This window comes from Syngnathus typhle, linkage group LG3, assembly GCF_033458585.1.
Source record: "Syngnathus typhle isolate RoL2023-S1 ecotype Sweden linkage group LG3, RoL_Styp_1.0, whole genome shotgun sequence".
Taxonomy (NCBI): Eukaryota; Metazoa; Chordata; class Actinopteri; order Syngnathiformes; family Syngnathidae; genus Syngnathus; species Syngnathus typhle.
Genome location: NC_083740.1, coordinates 13,514,286 through 13,533,795, shown reverse-complemented (window position 1 = coordinate 13,533,795; position 19,510 = coordinate 13,514,286). Strand labels below are relative to the sequence as shown.

Below are 19,510 nucleotides of genomic sequence, written 5' to 3'. Positions count from 1 at the left end.
GGGAAGCAGTGAGTCAATCATGTATTGATGTTCGTTTCTTTTTAGCCGCAGTCTCTCCTAGCTACAACATGCCATCCGCCCGCCATACCTCTAGCTCCACCCCCCAGTACGGGTAACCACACAGTCCAAATACATTACACCATCTAGTGTGGAAACTGAGAAGCTGAGCTCAAGCTTCTTGTGCGGGCCATATTCAATTATGTTTTCAGAATTTGCTGCGGGCCAATAAAAACTGGACCGTTAGTTTGGACACCCCTAATTTAGAGCAAAGAACTGTGTAGTCTGCCTGATGCCATTGCCTTTGGTATTTTCTGTTCCACATGTAGAGTTATGTAGCTTGTTAAGTCAACCATAATATCGGATCGGTATCGGGTATCGACCGATACGCAAAGCAACGGCATCGGTATCGGTATCGGAACTGAAAAAGTCGGATCGGTGCATCTCTACAGTGGACTTTGGGGGATACCCTGAACTGATTGCCAGCCAATCACAGGGCAGACGCAGACAAACAACCATTAACACTCTCAACCTACGGACAATAGGTGTGCTCAGTCGGCCTACCATGCATGTCTTTGGATTGTGGGAGGAAGTACCCGGAGGAAACCTATGGAGGCATGGGGAGAACATGCAAACTCCACTCTGGAAGGCCGGAGCCGGAAACGAACCCACAATTTTGCACTGTGAGGCGGACGTGGCTAACCAGTGCCCCACCATGCGGTGTGGTTGCTAGTTAGAAGTATTTACCCCAGCATCAGTATATGCAAAGCACTGCATGGTGTTTGTAAATGTCGTATTAAGATGTATAACAGATGGAAATGGCAACTCATTTTTGTTAAACAATAATGCTCAACCTAGCATATTGATGTCTGTTATCAAAACATCTCTAGCAGAGATCCACTGTGACGTGACGTGGATTCTTGGAAACGTCCATCCATCCATTCATCCATCCATCCATCCATACATACATACATACATCCATCCATCCACCCATCCATCTTTTTCCGCTTATCCAGGGTCGGGTCGCGGGGGCAGCAGCTTTAGGAGGGACTCCCAGACTTCCCTCTCTCCAGCCACTTCGTCCAGCTCATCCTGGGGGATCCCAAGGCATTCCCAGGCCAGCTAAGAGACATAGTCTCTCCAGCGCGTCCTGGGTCGTCCACGGGGTCTCCTGCCGGTGGGAGATGCCCGTAACACCTCCCCAAGGAGGCGTCTAGGAGGCATCGTGGTGATCTGCCTGAGCCACCTCATCTGGTTCCTCTCAACGTGGAGGAGCAGCGGCTCTACTCCGAGTCTCTCCCGGATGATCGAGCTTCTCACCCTATCTCTAAGGGAGAGCCCGGACACCCTGCGGAGGAAACTCATTTCGGCCGCTTGTATCCGGGAACTTGTTCTTTCGGTCACGACCCATAGCTCGTGACCATAGGTGAGGGTAGGAGCGTAAATCGACCGGTAAATTGAGAGCTTTGCCTTTTGGCTCAGGTGTCTCTTCACCACGACGGACCGGTACATAGTCCACATTACAGCTGACGCCACACTGATCCGCCTGTCGATCTCACGCTCCATCCTGCCCTCGCTCGTGAGCAAGACCCCAAGATACTTAAACTCCTCCACTTGGGGCAGGATCTCATCCCCGATCCGGAGAGGGCATTCCACCCTTTTCCGACCAAGGACCATGGACTCGGATTTGGAGGTACTGACCCTTCTCCCGACCGCATCACACTCGGCTGCGGACCGCTCCAGTGAGAGCTGGAGATCACGGCTTGAAGAAGCCAACAGTACCACATCGTCTGCAAAAAGCAGAGATGCAATGCTGAGTTCCCCAAACCGGACACCCTCAATACCTCGGCTGCGCCTAGAAATTCTGTCCATAAAAGTTATGAACAGAATCGGTGACAAAGGCCAGCCATGGCGGAGTCCAACCCTCGCTGGGAAAGAATCCAACTTACTGCCGGAAATGCGAACTGCCCTTATCAGTTGGCTCAGCACCCCGTACTCCCGAACCACCCTCCACAGAACTTCCCGAGGGACACGGTCGAACGCCTTCACCAAGTCCACAAAACACATGTGGACTGGTTGAGCGAACTCCCATGCACGCTCGAGGATCCTGCCGAGGGTATAGAGCTGGTCCACTGTTCCACGGCCAGGACAAAAACCACACTGCTACTCCTGAATCCGAGATTCGACCTCCCGACGGACCCTCCTCTCCAGCACCCCTGAAGAGACCTTACCAGGGACGCTGAGTGTGATTCCTCTGTAGTTGGAACACACCCTCCGGTACCCCTTCTTAAAGAGGGGAACCACCACCCCAGTCTGCCAATCCAGAGGCACCGTCCACGATGTCCACGCTATGCTGTAGAGGCGTGTCAGCCATGACAGCCCCACAACATCCAGAGCCTTTAAAAAGTCTGGGCAGATCTCATCCACCCCTGGGGCCTTGCCCCCAAGAAGTTTTTTAACTTCCTCAATGACTTCGACCCCAGAGATTGAAGAATCCACCACAGAGTCTCCAGGCCTTGCTTCCACAATGGAAGGCGTGTCGATGGAATTGAGGTCTTTGAAGTATTCTCCCCACCGACTCATGACGTCCCGAGTCGAGATCAGCATCACGCCATCTTCACTGTAAACAGTGTTGACGGTGCACTGCTTCCCCCTCCTGAGACGCCGGGTGGTGGACAAAAATTTCCTCGAAGCCGTCAGGAAGTCGTTCTCCATGGCCCCGTCAAACTCCTCCCACGCCCCGGTTTTTGCCTCAGCAACCGCCAAAGCCGCGTTCGGCTTGGCCGTCCGGTACCCCTCAGCTGCCTCCAGAGTCCCGCAGGCCAAAACGACCCGATAGGACTCCTTCTTCAACTTAACGGCATCCCTTACCGCCGGTGTCTACCAGCAGGTTTGGGGATTGCCGCCACGACAGGCACCAACCACCTTACGGCCACAGCTCCGGTCGGCTGCCTCAACTATGGAGCCACGGAACATGGTCCACTCTGACTCAATGTCCCCCGCCTCCTCCGGGACGTGGGAAAAGCTCTGCCGGAGCTGGGAGTTGAAGCTCTTCCTGACAGGGGGTTCTGCCAGATGTTCCCAGCAGACCCTCAGAGTACATTTGGGTTAGTGTCCAAAACACGTGGCCACAAATCCGATGACACGACTACAAAGTCGATCATCGAACTGCGGCCTAGGGTGTCCTGTTGCCAAGTGCACACATGGACACCCTTGTGCTTGAACATGGTGTTCATTATTGACAATCCATGTCAAGCACAGAATTCCAACAATAGAACACCGCCCGGGTTCAGATCGGGGGGTCGTTCCTCCCAATCATGCCTTTCCAGGTCTCACTGTGATTGCCCACACGAGCATTGATGTCACCCAGAACAATTGGAGTCCCCAGAAGGAGCGCTGTCCACCACTTCTTCCAAGGACTCCAAAAAGGATGGGTATTCTGAGCTGCCGTTTGGTGCATAGACACAAACAACTGTCAGGACCCCTCCCCCCACCCGAAGGCGTAGGGAGACGACCCGCTCATTCACTGGGGTGAACCCCAACGTACAGGCGCCCAGCCAGGGGTCAATAAGTATACCCACACCTGCTCAACGCTTCTTACCATGGGCAACTCCAGAGTGGAAGAGAGTCCAGCCCCTCTCGAGAGGGCTTGTACCAGAACCAAAACTGTGTGTGGAGGCAAGTCCGACTCCTTCTAGTCAGAACTTTTCTGCCTCGCACACCAGCTCGGGCTCCTTTCCAGCCAGAGAGGTGACATTCCATGTACCAAGAGTCAGCTTCTGCAGCCGGGGATCGTACCGCCAAGATCCCCGCCTTTTGCTGCCGCCCAGCTCACTCTGCGCCCGACCCCTTTGGCCCCTCCTACAGGTGGTGAGCCCATGGGAAGGGGGACCCACGTTTTCTTTTCGGGCTGTGCCCGGCCGGGCCCCATGGGCAAAGGCCCGGCCACCAGACGCTCGCCTTCGAGCCCCACCTCCAGGCCTGGCTCCAGAGGGGGGCCCCGGTGACCCGCGGCCGGGCGAGGGAAAACGAGGTCCATTTAATGTACTCATCATAAGGTTTTTTTGTGAGCCATGCTTTGTCTGGCCCCTCACCTAGGGCCCTTTTGCCATGGGTGACCCTACCAGGGGCATGAAGCCCCCGACAACATGGGTCCTAGGATTATTGGGACATGCAAACCCACGATAAGGTGACGACTCACGGAGGGGTCTTGGAAACATGTACACGTCTTGGAAACATGTACAACAAAAATAAATAGCTAACCAATGTAATGCACGTTCGTTGTTCCAGCGGCTCGTGGGCTCACTCATGTTGTAAACATGTGAGAATACTGTTAATATACACCCACCTTGGCAAACACAATTATTTTCAGATACATGCTTATCACTGTCAAGCATTTAAAAAAATAGGCAGCTACGTCATAGTTTGAAGAGGCAATTAGCAGATTAATTGATGGAATAATTGATAGGATAATTAGATTCTAAAACGTTTTGGTTGTGACAGCCCTATTCTCCAATTAACCAAGATCGCATTTAACTAAATTTGAAACTGTGTTTTCCTTTTGCAATTTTGCCCTGGAATCTGGCAGCCGGAAGCACAGCATTTTGTGTTAATTGGTGTCAGTGAGAAGGTCCTATATTGTAGATCAGCGGTGCACGTAGCATGCGCACAGAGCCAGATTTGACAGGGAAACACCCACAGTGTAGGTTTGCTCCACCCAGAGTGCGTATCTGGTGTGAGGGAGCATAATCGACAGATTTGAGTGGACAGGAGAATGCGTGCAGCCTGAAAAGCGACCAGCTGGACGCCTTTCCTTACTCATGCACACAATAATATGGCCTATTGTCACTACACGTAGCTTTTTTAGGGGCGGCGTGGTTCAGAGTACTCATCTCCCAACCCTAAAACTGTGGGTTTGATCCTCAACCCTGCGACTGTGTTCAAGTGTCCTTGAACAAGACACTGAACCCTAATTTGATCCCAGTGGACCCATGCAGCACCTTGCATGGCAGCAGCCTCACATTTGGTGTATGAATGGGTGAATGTGATGCATTGTAAAGCGCTTTGGGCACCATAGGCTGTAGATTAAGTGCTATGTCATCATCATCAGTTTAAAGTCTGCTTTCCAGGCACCGCTGGGTTGGACTGGATTCACAATATGGCCATCTCGTGGTTGAGAGTGCCGATACTGGGAATATTTTTGGAGCAAAACTTTTTACAGTCTGATGCCCTTCCTGACACTAACCCAAGGGGAAATTGATTTTCTGTAGGGGTTGACTCCCTTAGCCCATTCCTCTCCCGAGGAGCCCACTGGGCAGTGGTACTATTTAACCCATAGTTGGGGGCTGGTTCGTGGGCACCAGGGCGTGTCCACACACCGGTGGGCCTGCGTGCCGCACGTCTAGGGGCCAAACCTCCTCCGAGTCCCTTGTACTTTAGCCTGGGTCTGTGTTGTACCCAGTTACCATGTGTCGCCGTGTGGAGGCACTACATAGGGCTTGCTGTTAGAGAGGCTATGGACTGGCAGGGAGAGACTCTCCCGTTCGCATACTGCTAGCCACTGGTGAGGGTTGACAGTGAGAAGTGACATGCACTGGGCACTCCACCAACACTCTACCAACACACTAGACGCATCATAACAACCCGACTTGGTCTTATGAAGTCCAAGCTATGTGCAGTCCATGAATCATTTACCCTATATACCGGACTATAAGTCGCTCCGGAGTACAAGTCGCACCAGCCATAGAATGCATAATAAAGAAGATCAGGGGATGTTTGAGAATAATTGTCAATTTTTGCACATGTCCTAAATGTTGTTAGTCACCTAAATGTTGAACAGAGGCTGAGATCTACCTGAGTCAAATTCCTTGTTTGGCATGCCCAAACATGGCCAATAAACTTCTTGAATCTTGAATTAAGCGCATCTGGTGTGTGCATGCATGTGTGTGCGTGCGTGCGTGTGTTTGTGTGTGTGCGTGTATGTGTTTGCCTGTGTGTGTGTGTGTGTGTGTGTGTGTGTGTGTGTGTGTGTGTGTGTGTGTGTGTGTGTGTGTGTGTGTGTGTGTGAGAGGGAGAGAAAGAGCCCTTCAGTCTTTTTGTGGCATCTTGTATGCATGAGAAAAAATTAGAAATGAAGCACTTTGTTACGTCACCCTTATTAGCATGCCCATTTCTCTCTCACGTATTGCCAACCTACACCACATTAACGTGTGCGTGTGTGTTTAGGAGCAAGGAGTTTTATCGTGTTCTCAGTGCCAAACAGAGCTTTGCACTCTACTATGTTCCGCATGTCTGAATACAGTATAATTTCATTAAAAAATGAGGTCACATCCTCTGACACAACAGGCATCAGATGTTCAACTAGTAGCTTGTACTTTAAAATAATATTTAAAAGCGTTTTACGGAAAGTTGCTGTAAAACAATAATTACTACAGACAAAGTTCACAAGTGCTTTCGAGTGAATTAATGAAATATAAACAAAATCTTCAATTCATATCAAAATCTGGACCTTGACTATGAGTTGTGTCATTGTATCTTACAGGTCTCCTATGTGAAGGCAATAGACATCTGGATGGCAGTGTGTCTTCTCTTTGTCTTCTCTGCACTGTTGGAGTATGCTGCAGTTAATTTTGTTTCTAGGCAACATAAAGAGCTGCTACGATTCAGGCGACATCCCAAGAAGAGCAAGGTACTCAAAGATGTGTACGAGGGAAAAATAAATACTCCAATATTATAGCATTTTTCTGTAGCTGGACAATGAAATAGTGATTCATGTTATCTTTTAAGCATGTCAATTTAAGGGCACCAGTCTGCCCCCCAGTGGTGAAATACTAGAACTTCATTCGCTTGCTGCAACATGAAATGAGAACTCTAGTCACGTGCCGGGCCAGAGACACTCGGCCGGCAACTTCCCTCAGCCACACCCCTTCGTTATCGTAATGTCTGTCACCTGCTCCGTCTTATTATCTGATTTATTTAAACCCTGCCCGTTTGTTTCTCCCTGTCGGTGTCTACTGTTGTCTCCCGTCTGCGTCCGTGCCTAGTGCTCCTGTCAGCTCGTCCAGTTCCCCCCCCCCCCCCCCCCAGTCTTGTGTGGAGGCTCACGGTCACATTCTGTTCCGCGTCCGAGTGGACTTCTGTCTGTTTGCTGGTCGTTAGTCTCTATCCCGTCTGTGTCTTCGTTTTCCCCACCTACCTCCCTTCCAACTCCCTTTCCCTTTAATAAACCCTGGTTCAAGCTGTATTTGGTCGCCCTGCTCCAATCATTCCCGACAAACTGAGGTTTCGACTTCTATTATGACTGAGCATGATTAAGTTTACCCACCTTATTTCAGTTGTAGCGAATATGGGGTAATTAAGGATAAAATTAATTAACTAAGTAACTAATTATTAATTAGTTAGTTAAATAATTATCCATTTCGTTAGTGGTGGCAGAAATCTACTGCCAGCGGTGAAATCAACTGCCACTAGGGCACCACGTTGTTTTTTTCTTAATCGTTTCAAAAAGGTTTAAATAAACGGAAACTTGAAATTAGTTTATTAATCCAAAGGAGACTACAGTTAATAAATGAGTTTGGTTAAAAAAAAACTTAGAGGTCCAGCGAGGCCACGTAGAAAGAAGGTGGTGCAAAGTTGAAAGAAAAAGGAAAAAATAAAAATTGGAAAAGGCTGGTTTCGCACAGCACGTGGTCAGGGGGAGCTCTCTAGTAGTGCCGGCCTGGTGATGCACACCTGGCTTTTGCAGTGTTCAGCCTGTTTTAGGCCTCAGAAAGGTTTTAGCACGCTAAGTCCGCCTATTGTGGAGTCGGTCAGGGGCCGACGTGAGCTCACAGTCACGGCCTTTGTACAAACGCGTGGACCAGTGCTGGCATCCAGCCAACAAAGAAAACAGGTTTCCCAAGTGAGACCACGTGCCAGCAGAGTCCAGCCGCGCCCATGAGGGAAGGTCGTAAAACAGGCCTTAGGGAGATTAGCCAGCAAATAAAGAAAGGAACGAGAGAGTGGAGGAAGTGATTTGGCTTTTAAACTGCAAAAAAAAAAAGGGAATCTGGCCTCCGTTTCACGGATAGCCTGAAGAACTCTGTAATCCCATCCGGTCTTTTGAACAGGAGGAGTTAGGATCACCCATTCCTAAAATTGAAATGTGCAATTATTACTTTGTGCAGATACAAATTGAGAAAAATGAAAAACAAATGAAATTCTCTCAAAGTTCTCAAAAGTGCATATGCATGCGGTTTCTCAGTTTGCTTTAATGATTTTAAATGCATTCAGTATCTTGCATGACTTCTGCTTATTGAGGGGGGTGAAATGTTTGATATGTGCATGCACAGGATGGGTCTTCAGACAACTCCTGTGGAGTTTAAATGCGGAGGTGATTGTCGCTACACTGTGTTAGTGCATGGCTCTGCATGGCTTCATCGCAGTATGTAGTTTTGTTTTTTCACAAGCAATCTAAACAAGATGAGCCTGATGCATGATTTGAATCTTTGTTTCCTGGGCGCATCCAGCATTCAGTCAACTTGCAGATTTCACATTTACTGCATATAACACGTTTACTTCTTTTCAATGTAATGGAAAATGATCGAAGTGGTGGACTTTTTTCCATTAGAAGTTTTGCATACAAATTAGAAGGCAATTCCCTTTTAGATTAAACCACTTCTTCCCACTTAACAAAACAAATATGATAGCAAATGATTGCAAAATTTTAGAAAATTAGTGTATTTCTCAAGCAATTTTCTCCTTTTGACTTCTGCCTACTATTTGTGAAAATGAAGTTTTTAACTAACACAAGATAATGATGTACCGTATTTTGCGCCCTATTAGGCGCACCGACCGGGGTATAAGGCGCACCTTCAATGAACGGCCCATTTTAAAACTTTGTCCATATATAAGGCGCACCGGACTAGGCGCATAAAATAGAAGCTTTACTACAACAAACTGAGGTTGACTAGGGTTGCGGTATGCACCCACTAGCCAATAACCAACGAGCCCTCTGTAAACAATCGCGTTTCTCAAACGATCTCCTATAAAATGATTGGAACTGACTAAAGTTCGATCTAACGCATTGGTACTACTTACCTATGTTTCCCTTCCATATCGATCCGTAGATTTACTCGAAACATTAACAGAGCAGCCTATTTTGACATGAAATAGCCTCCCGCGTATAGCAGCTATCGTTATAGCATTAGCCATCCGCAATTTCCTATGAGCCTCAGCTCGCAATCTCCCATGAGCCTCAGCAAAGTGTAGACAATCGCGTTTCTCAAACGATCGCCTATAAAATGATCAGAACTGACTAAAGTTCGATCTAACGCATTGGCACTACTTACCTATGTTTCCCTTCCATATCGATCCGTAGATTTACTCGAAACATGAACAGAGCAGCCTATTTTGACATTAAATAGCCTTGCGCGTATAGCAGCTATCGTTATAGCATTAGCCATCCGCAAAAACCCATGACCCTCAGCTCGCAATCTCCCATGAGCCTCAGCAAAGTGTAAACAATCGCGTTTCTCAAACGATCTCCTATAAAATTATCAGAACTGACTAAAGTTCGATCTAACGCATTGGTACTACTTACCTATGTTTCCCTTCCATATCGATCCGTAGATTTACTCGAAACATGAACAGAGCAGCCTATTTTGACATGAAATAGCCTTGCGCATATAGCAGCTATCGTTATAGCATTGGCCATCTGCAAAAACCCATGACCCTCAGCTCGCAATCTCCCATGAGCCTCAGCAAAGTGTAAACAATCGCGTTTCTCAAACGATCTCCTATAAAATGATCAGAACTGACTAAAGTTCGAGCTAACGCATTGGTACTACTTACCTATGTTTCCCTTCCATATCGATCCGTAGATTTACTCGAAACATTAACAGAGCAGCCTATTTTGACATGAAATAGCCTCGCGCGTATAGCAGCTATCGTTATAGCATTAGCCATCCGCAATTTTCTATGAGCCTCAGCTCGCAATCTCCCATGAGCCTCAGCAAAGTGTAAACAATCGCATTTCTCAAACGATCTCCTATAAAATGATCAGAACTGACTAAAGTTCGATCTAACGCATTGGTACTACTTACCTATGTTTCCCTTCCATATCGATCCGTAGATTTACTCAAAACATTAACGGAGCAGCCTATTTTGAAATGAAATAGCCTCGGGGGTACAACAGCTATTCGGTGACGCCCCCTGACTACAGTTACCGTAATGTTGGGAAGCGATCCGACCTTGTAATTTACTAGTCGTACTAAAACGTACTAAAACATTTTGGCAGAGCACTGTGTACAACCAGTATGGATCAACAAATTCATCACTTGATCCATATATAAGGCGCACCGGACTATAAGGCGCACTGTCGACTTTTGATAAAAATTTAGGTTTTTAGGTGCGCCTTATAGGGCGGAAAATACGGTAAATGAGACATTTTGTCTGTTAGTGGAATACTGGACTGGAAGAAAATGATTTTAAAAAAGGAAGACATACATGTGTAAGATCTTGTTTTGAATGTAGCTTTACCATGTATAAATTATTATTACAAATTACTCATGATAATTAGATAGATATACATTCCAAATTTAAATATCTGTAGTTAAGTGTTTTGTAAATGTTTCTAAAAATATAGCAGGTAGTTTGAAATTCGACCCACGGCAATAAAATGTACCGTAATTTTTGGACTATAAGTCGCTCCAGAGTATAAATCGCACCAGCCATAAAATGCCCAAAAATGTGAAAAAAAAACCTATATAAATCGCTCCGGAGTATAAGTCGCATTTTGGGGCGCAATTTATTCGACAAAATCCAACACCAAGAACAGACATGAACGAGCAACAACAGGCTAAACGATACAGTATGGCAGTGCTTCTCAAATAGTGGGGCGCGCCCCCCTTGGGGGGCGCGGTGGTATACCTGGGGGGGCGCGTGTGACCCTGGGGAACAGGCTTTTTTTTGGCAGTACTAGAATAAAGTGTAATTGCGCATTTACTACAGCAGGGGGCAGTGGCGCTCTCATTGTTACCTCTGTCACGTTTGCGACAGTGCAACATTTTACGACTTACAAGACAAGTTAGGATAGTCACGGTGGGGAGGGGGGGGGCGAATAGTTTTCTTCTTGCTAGGGGGGCGGCGTAACAGAAAATAATTGAGAAGCACTGCAGTATGGTAACGTGACAAACACAAACGAGGAGCTGAGAACAGGCCTGAGGTAACATTCAGTTATTTAAAAAAAAACATCTGTGTCACTCCAATCCATCGATCGTTCTTTGTCAACAATGCCGGAGTATAAGTCGCATTTTGGGGGGCAATTTGTTCGACAAAATCCAACACTTAGAACAGACATGAACGAGCAACAACAGGCTAAACGATACGGTATGCTAACGTGACAAACACAAACGAGGAGCTGAGAACGGGCCTGACGTAACATTCAGTTATTTAAAAAAAACTATTACATAAATAACACGTTTATAAAAACATCTGTGTCACTCCAATTCATTAAATCCATCGATCGTCCTTTGTCAAAAATGCCGTGTGCCGCGCCGCAGTTCAAATTATTCCACAGGCCCATACAACGATATATAAACTATATTTTAAATAACTATCACATAAACAACAATATTATCAAACTATTTGTGTCACTCCAAATCATTAAATCCATCGATCAAATTTCTCGTCTTTTATCGATTGTCCTTTGTCAACAATGCCGTGTGCCGCGCCGCAGTTCAAATTATTTCACAGGCCCATACAACGATATATAAACTATATTTTAAATAACTATCACATAAACAACAATATTATCAAACCATTTGTCACTCCAAATCATTAAATCCATCGATCAAATTTCTCGTCCTTTATGTCATCCTGGTGACAGAAGACATGTCCAGAGGATATGGCGCTTTAAAGTGTTAATTAATTACTTTATTTGATTTTTTCTCTCTATTTTTCATGTTTTGAATATGTTCAAGATAAAGATATCAAAGCATGTGAAGTGATCAACTATACTAAAAATAACATGTGAAGTGGTCAACTATACTTGTAAGTGATGTGTTAATGATCAAGTAAAAATTTGTGAAAAAAAACATATGTCGCTCCTGAGTATAAGTCGCCCCCCCCAAACTATGAAAAAAAACGCGACTTATAGTCCGAAAATTACGGTAACTATAATTGTAATTGTGTAACTATAATTGAATAACTTTACAAATATAACGAACACGTATAATACATTGACTGAATGAATGAGCACTGCGTACTTGGTATTTGTGTTGGATGCACCCCCCTTCCCCCTTTTTGGTTTCTCTCCGTTGATCACTGGTGTGCATGCTGTCGACTGGTAGAACGGTGGAGGTGCAGTTGATGCAGATGCGCTAGCTGAATCCCTCCATCGTGTAAATGTCGACAACGGCCTCAAGGCATCAGACCCTCTCTATGGATCTATCACCAACATCTACAGCAGCAACTACAGGGTAATGAATGGCACAATACATTGAGTGTGTTGGCATGTATTTGCATGTGCATGTGACATAATGCAACCAGTTTATTGTCTTTCTTCACCAGCATTCTGCCAGCAAATAAAGCTGTTTGAGAGGAGATGAGGGCATAACCTTAAGGAGGGTGTTAATCACAGAAAAATGCAAAGACCGTGAAATATCCTACAGTCTATTTAAAATTATGCTGCACCAAACATTTTTGTCATGTATTTCTACAAGTATCTGCAAATATTAGGCAAATCTAAACACTGAGGGCCTGATTTACTAAGTTCCCCAATAGTGTGTGCTAAATTGCATGTCACACTAACATTGCATGCACTGATGGTAGGCGTGTTACACATGATCTAATAAGATTGCCATCTTTTATTTAGACCCTGAATAAGGAATTGCGTGTTCACCTACTCCAACTGATTGAACGTAATGTTGACAGGGATAAAAATGGTCAATCATTTAAAAGACGATTTTGCACTTTAAGTTAGCGCTCATTGTTTTTGTCCTGAAAAAATGCAAAGTAAAGGTTGTCGTGATGGAGTGGGAAGTGTTGGTTGAAGAGGTAAACAAATATGAGGTGTAGAAAAAAAAGATCCCTCCAGTAAACTTTGGGGGAAGCCAGCAATTCAACAAAAGCCGTGTTGTCCAGAGTGCACAGCAATTGGATGAGCATATCCTGCATATCATAGTGTTGAAAACTAGGACAGCAGACCCATAAATGTGCGCTGCAGATGCCAACTGCAATTGACACTGTGAAATGTAGAGAAAAAAGGTTTGTCACAGATGAGACTATGGCCTAACACAGGGGTGCCCAATACCTCGATCGCGATCAACCGGTCGATCGCCAAGCCACTATTGGTCGATCGCGTGATATTAAGATGTTTTTATTTATTTATTTATTTTCCGCACTTGACGCGTGTACAAACAACGGCGCACACAACACAACACAAACACGCTAGCTCGCGAGTTCCCTCCAATTGTCAGAACCCTGTGTTTTCTCTTAAACTTAAGAAACTTTCATAGGGAATGGGAGTAGGCCTTTTTTTTTTTTACGATGACACACATATATATATATATATATATACATATATATATACATATATCATCATCGATCATGTATGTATATATATATATATATATATATATATATATATATATATATATATATATATATATATATATATATGTATATATGTATATATATGTATATATGTATATATATGTATATATGTATATATATGTATATATATGTATATATGTATATATATATGTATATATGTATATATGTATATATATATATGTATATATGTATATATATATATATATATATGTATATGCCGTGTGCCGCGCCGCAGTTCAAATTATTCCACAGGCCCATACAACGATATATAAACTATATTTTAAATATCACATAAACAACAATATTATCAAACCATTTGTGTCACTCCAAATCATTAAATACATCGATCGAATTTCTCGTCCTTTATGTCATCCTGGTGACAGAGGTCATGTCCAGAGGATATGGCGCTTTAAAGTGTTAATTACTTTATTTGATTTTTTCTCTCTATTTTTCATGTTTTGAATATGTTCAAGATAAAGATATCAAAGCATGTGAAGTGATCAACTATACTAAAAATAACATGTGAAGTGGTCATCTATACTTGTAAGTGATGTGTGTTAATGATCAAGTAAAAATTCGCTCCTGATTATAAGTCGCCCCCCCCCCCCCCCACACCCAAACTATGAAAAAAAACGTGACTTATAGTCCGAAAGTTACGGTAATAGGAAATATTGAAAATGCCAGGTGTGAACAAAACCCTTAACTATACAAATCATGTTTTAAATGACATGTCACTTGAATGTATATAAAATCTTGCTGTAAATAGGAAGGGAAAATATGGAATGACTTGTGGATCCTTGAAGAAAAAAGCGGGCCAAATGAATGTACTATCATTTGTTTACCAAAGCAAACTGCCTTTGAAATTAGACCAAGTGTAATGTCAACCAGCATCAGACCACAAATTATTTGGCTTCGGAGGTTTCACTGTATTGTCCTTTAAATTTAACAATAAAAATAAGAAGTTTATGGAGCACACAAAAGCAGTGAGATTTCTACTGCTCTCTTCTGTCCAACAGGAAGGGGAAGTGCATGAGACCAGAGTGACCTCTACAGCTGCTGTAACCTCCACTCCCAGCAATAGCAAGGACTCCAAGGCCACCACTAACAATACTGTCACTGCACCAAACACTCAAGGAACCACGGCAAACACTGCTCTGAATCGCCCGGGCGCTGCTTCAGGAGGTGGGAAAAGCATGGAGGAGATGAGGAAATTATTTATTGACCGAGCCAAAAAGATTGACACGGTGTCGAGGGCCGGTTTCCCCCTTGCCTTCCTGTTTTTCAACATATTCTACTGGGTTCTTTATAAAATACTTCGCCATGAAGATTTCCATTATCCATAAACAAAGACACACATGCACTGCATATGTGGGGACATGTTTTCTTCCTTTATTTGGTCACATTTCCTCTATCATGTGACCTGTGACCTCAAATTGCCCCAATGTTGCCACAATCATAGATGTACAAGAAGAAACAAGCATACACAGATGTAAAATAATCATGATTTGGTCATGTTGAAGACCATTCGGCATGACTCAGACAACAGGGTTTCTTTTTAATAAGAAAACAGGGTTTGAGATCTGTGCTTGTAATTTCAATGCCCGATTTCAATTTAGTGCCTACTTCATTTTTGAGGGTCTGTATTGTTTCATCTCCATCACGTTCAAATTATGATCACTTGTGCTTATATTAAATTAACACCAAAAACAACACTCATGCCAGAAAGGCAAGCAGGCAAACACATGGCAGAAGAACAAAAAAAAAATGGAAGTGACTGTAAATCTACTAATCTTAAGAATTGATACTTTGGCCAGTTTTTACATTTGAGAGTTTCCTAGGCCAGCCGAGAGACATAGTCTATTCGATGGAGATTTGCAATGACATCCGGATCACAATGGCTTTGTGCATCTAACCACTTTACTTACATTTCCGTACATGACGCAATTCTTGAGTCATATGATTAAGTTCTGTTTTGGTTTGTATTTGTACTGTTTTTTCCTGATTATACTGCCTCGTTCTATATCCAGACTGAGCCACATTGGAGGAAAAAAAACCCACACCAGAATTGGGTCACTTGAACTGTTTCACCTAAATCCAGCCAGACTGTTGACTGGTTTGAACTCTGCCCACTTTTTGCTAATTACAAAAAAGTGCATTAATTTTGAAAAGAAGTGAAAGATAATAAGAAATGATCTCGTAGGGCGGCGCTCTCGCTCCCTCTTTTGATAAGCCGCCACTGCCGTGAAGCTTCTGGAATTCTGTGAATTTCTGCAAAAGTTGGTCATAAAATGAAGTCTCATCAAAATCACAAGAATAAACACAGAATTTGCATGAACTAATACCACAGAAAGAATTACCGGGTTTTTTTCCATGTATAATGCGCAAAATTTAACTAATTTATTGTCCTAAAATCTGGGGTGCGCATTATACATGGGAACATTTTTTTTATTTTTAGAAAATCTCCCTCGAAATAAAACTTGAAATCACCTTTCTTCTTGTTTGTTGTCAATCGCGCATCGCATTCAGCCATCCTGCCCAACACACTTAGTCAGTAAAATTCATAATTGACGACACATCGTTTGATGCGATGGTGCAATCCTTGATGGTGTGTTATTGTCAAATGTTTGTTTTTTTAATCTCCATCGCAAACCGGATATCATACGGCGGCCGCCATTACAGATCCGCAGAACGGATACGCAAGACACGTCAGCTATATAAAGAGCGAGAGTTCAGTTCTCTACCTAAATGCGTATTACAGGTAATATTTTATTTCACAACACTTTGCCTTGTTCCTTTCTTCTCTGCTGTTCACTTCAAACACGCTCCATACGAACACAATGCTCTCGTATCAGACGCTTGCTCGATCACCTGCTCGTTTGCTGTCACAATGTACCCTACACAAATCCGAAACATTTCTTCGCTATCGAGTTTGCTAGCGCATGCGCAGTGATACTGACCGGCAGAATAACATCCGGTTGTTCCCAAAGATGATCTTTTTTCTGAAATAATTTTACATTTATGGATTTAAGTAGGAGTCAAAATATTGGGTGCGTATTATACGTGGGTACAGGCTTTTTTCCAGCATCGACATGCCATTTTTAGGGTGCGTATTATACATGGGGGCGCATTATACATGACAAAAAAACTGTATTTTTGTCTTTTTTGGGGGGTGGGGGACCTGGTGTGAATATCTCTCATGAGGTCTTATGACAGCATCTCGGATGGGTTGAGGTCAGCATTTGTCTTTGTATTTAAACTAAAGTTGTATAACGATGGAATAGGTTACACAAGTGTCGAAGAGTCTTGATGTTCATCAGTCTATGGTCAGACAAATTTGTTGCTTCTCTTCTAATGTATGGCTATCAAGTAAAGGGGTCTGCAAAAGGTAAAAAAGAACCAATTCTCTAAAGACGTTGAAATCACTGGCAAACCCCAATGTCCGTTGACAAATCTACAAGCATCAAACGAGAATGAAGTTCATGGGAGAATACCAAGGAGGGCATTTTGAATTTTGCTAAAGAGCCCTTGGCTGCTTCACAGCACTACTGTAAAAATATTCTGTGGACAGATGAAACCAAATTGAATTGTTTGGGAGGAGCACACAGTACAACACCATGTGTGAAGAGAAGCATGGTGAAGGGAGCTTCATGGTATGGGCGTGCTTTGCTTAATCACAGGCTGGACCGCCTGAATGACCATTGAGTAGCGGAAAGTCGGACTCAAGGATATGCCTGCCCGTACCATGTCTAAAGAATGACGCACGTAGTCTAATGTGATTTTTGACAGATTTGATCGGGGCACAGCCAGACAGAGACAGAGCTCTCCGGACGTGTGTGGATTAATAAAATTGACAACAGCGGACATCATAAATGCCAACTATTTAATTCACTAGTGATTATCACCAAATGTAATGATGTTACCACCTTGTGTTGTCTGTCGCCACACTGGCTAAGAGCAATGAAGATTCTCTGGCATGCCACCCAAACTTTGAGAAAAAAACGCAATTTATAGTCCGAAATTTACGGTATTTGTATTTCAAAATATAGTAGTCCATTTTTACCTCCCCACATAAGCCTTTCTGGTCGCAGTTGGGTATGTTGGGTTCCTGTATTACATTTTTTTTTTAAGGTTTTATATGATATACGAGCATGACAATTTTCTTGTTTCGAACACGTTATATTTGTGTCTTTTTAAATGTGTACAAATAAAGACATCACACCAAAGGGCAGTTTTACAAGTGTTTCGTATTATTGCTAGCTGGAAAAGTCAAGTTTGTTATCACTGGTTCATAGCAGTTTTTCCCACCTCCGCCATACCTACTTGGGAGTGAAGTGTTGTTGGTATTGTCAGGAAATTAGTTGAGCCAGGACGACCAAATGCAGCTTGGATCAGGGTTTATTGAAGGGAAAAGGGAGTTGGAAGGGAAGAAGTTGGGCAATGAAGACAGATGGGACAGAGACTCACGGCCAGCAAACAGACAGACAGACCGACCGAAGTCTACTTGGACAAGGATAAAATTCTGACCGTGAGCCTCCAGACAAGACCGGGGGGAAACCAGACGACTGGAACACCAGGCGCGGACAGGCACGGAAGACAACAGTAGACACCGACAGGGGGAAACACACGGGCAGGGCTTAAATACATAAGGTAACAAGAGGAAGCAGGTGACAGACATTACGGTAATGAAGGGGTGTGGCTGAGGGAAGTTGCCAGCCGAGCGTGCTCTGGCACAGGCGTGACAAGTATGAGATTTTTGGTGAAATAAAATGGAAGCTGTTACATAATCTATAGAAATGTCCCATCATCATAATCGGGGGAGATGGGGAAAAAAGCAGTTTAACATAGTAATCTGAATCACAGTAGCAGAGATCAAGACAAGACAAAGAGAAAGAAGAGTAAACAGTCGCCATCAAAACTGACACTGTAAATTCCTGTTAATTCCTGTTAGCTGTTATATAACTCATCAACAGTCAGTTTAGTTTGATCTCTATCACTGTTTTGTTAAATTGGTGCACAATGGAATTTCAAAATCCTCAAAATTAATATTCTGAATGACCACACAAGTGTCATACAATCGTAGAATATAATTACTATTGATTAGCAATAACAAGAACAAGTTTAATTACTAAAGATTCTAGAGACACTCCATGATGAATGAAGATGGTGTTATATAATTAGGGTTGCAGATGTGTCTTGCAGAACATTCTTGCCCTTGCACATGCACACAGTTTAACACGTTTGAAAAGGCACAAACAACGGGGAGAACATGCAAACTCAACACAGGGAGGGCCGGAGCTGGAATCAAACCCACACCCTCCTAACTCCTAATCAGAATACTAATTCAAATCGATGTGGATGTCTTCATTCTGGACACAAAGTTCTGTCTTTGCAGTTTGACTCTATTAAATGTTATTTTAAGTGATAGTTTTCATTGATGTGTTCTAATTTCAACATCAAAATTAATTCTGTATTTACAGACCGGTAAGAAGAGTGGAACCGCAAATACGGTGGCTCTTTTTCCAGTTTTCTTTTTTAATGAAAAGTAGCACTCAATTTTACTTGTTGAAAGTGAAAATTCTTCAAATTTGTGTCTGATATTTCACACCATAAACTGTTTCAAAATATTAAGCTTTCCTTGTTAGATTTCCATTGTTGTTTCATTCAATTACAATTATATTTATTGCACTCTGTGTACTGTATACATGATAGACTTATTTTGTTTATTGGCATTGTTTCAACAATGAACTGGCGATATTCTGATTTTGTATTATTTCTTCAACTGTGGTCCAAAGGTGGTATAGGTGTTTGGATTTGTGGGGATTTGACTTTATCACTTAAATACGAATCTCTGAGAGGTTGTGATTTTATAAGAGCAAAGATTTTAATAAAATGTCACTTTGCGTGATTGTTACAATGATCA

At 43.5% G+C, this 19,510-nt stretch overlaps 1 protein-coding gene across 1 annotated transcript in view; it reads left to right on the top strand.

Annotated features, from left to right (window-relative positions):
- The window catches only part of LOC133151103 (glycine receptor subunit alpha-3-like), a 90,500-nt gene extending 74,423 nt beyond the window's left edge, over positions 1–16,077 (top strand). The window contains exons 9-11 of the mRNA XM_061273859.1: positions 6,539–6,685; positions 12,327–12,455; positions 14,607–16,077. Of these exons, the coding sequence (XP_061129843.1) occupies positions 6,539–6,685; positions 12,327–12,455; positions 14,607–14,933 (603 nt within the window). The 3' untranslated portion in view covers positions 14,934–16,077. The remainder of the gene's footprint in view (positions 1–6,538; positions 6,686–12,326; positions 12,456–14,606) is intronic.
- The last annotated feature ends 3,433 nt before the right edge of the window (positions 16,078–19,510 follow it).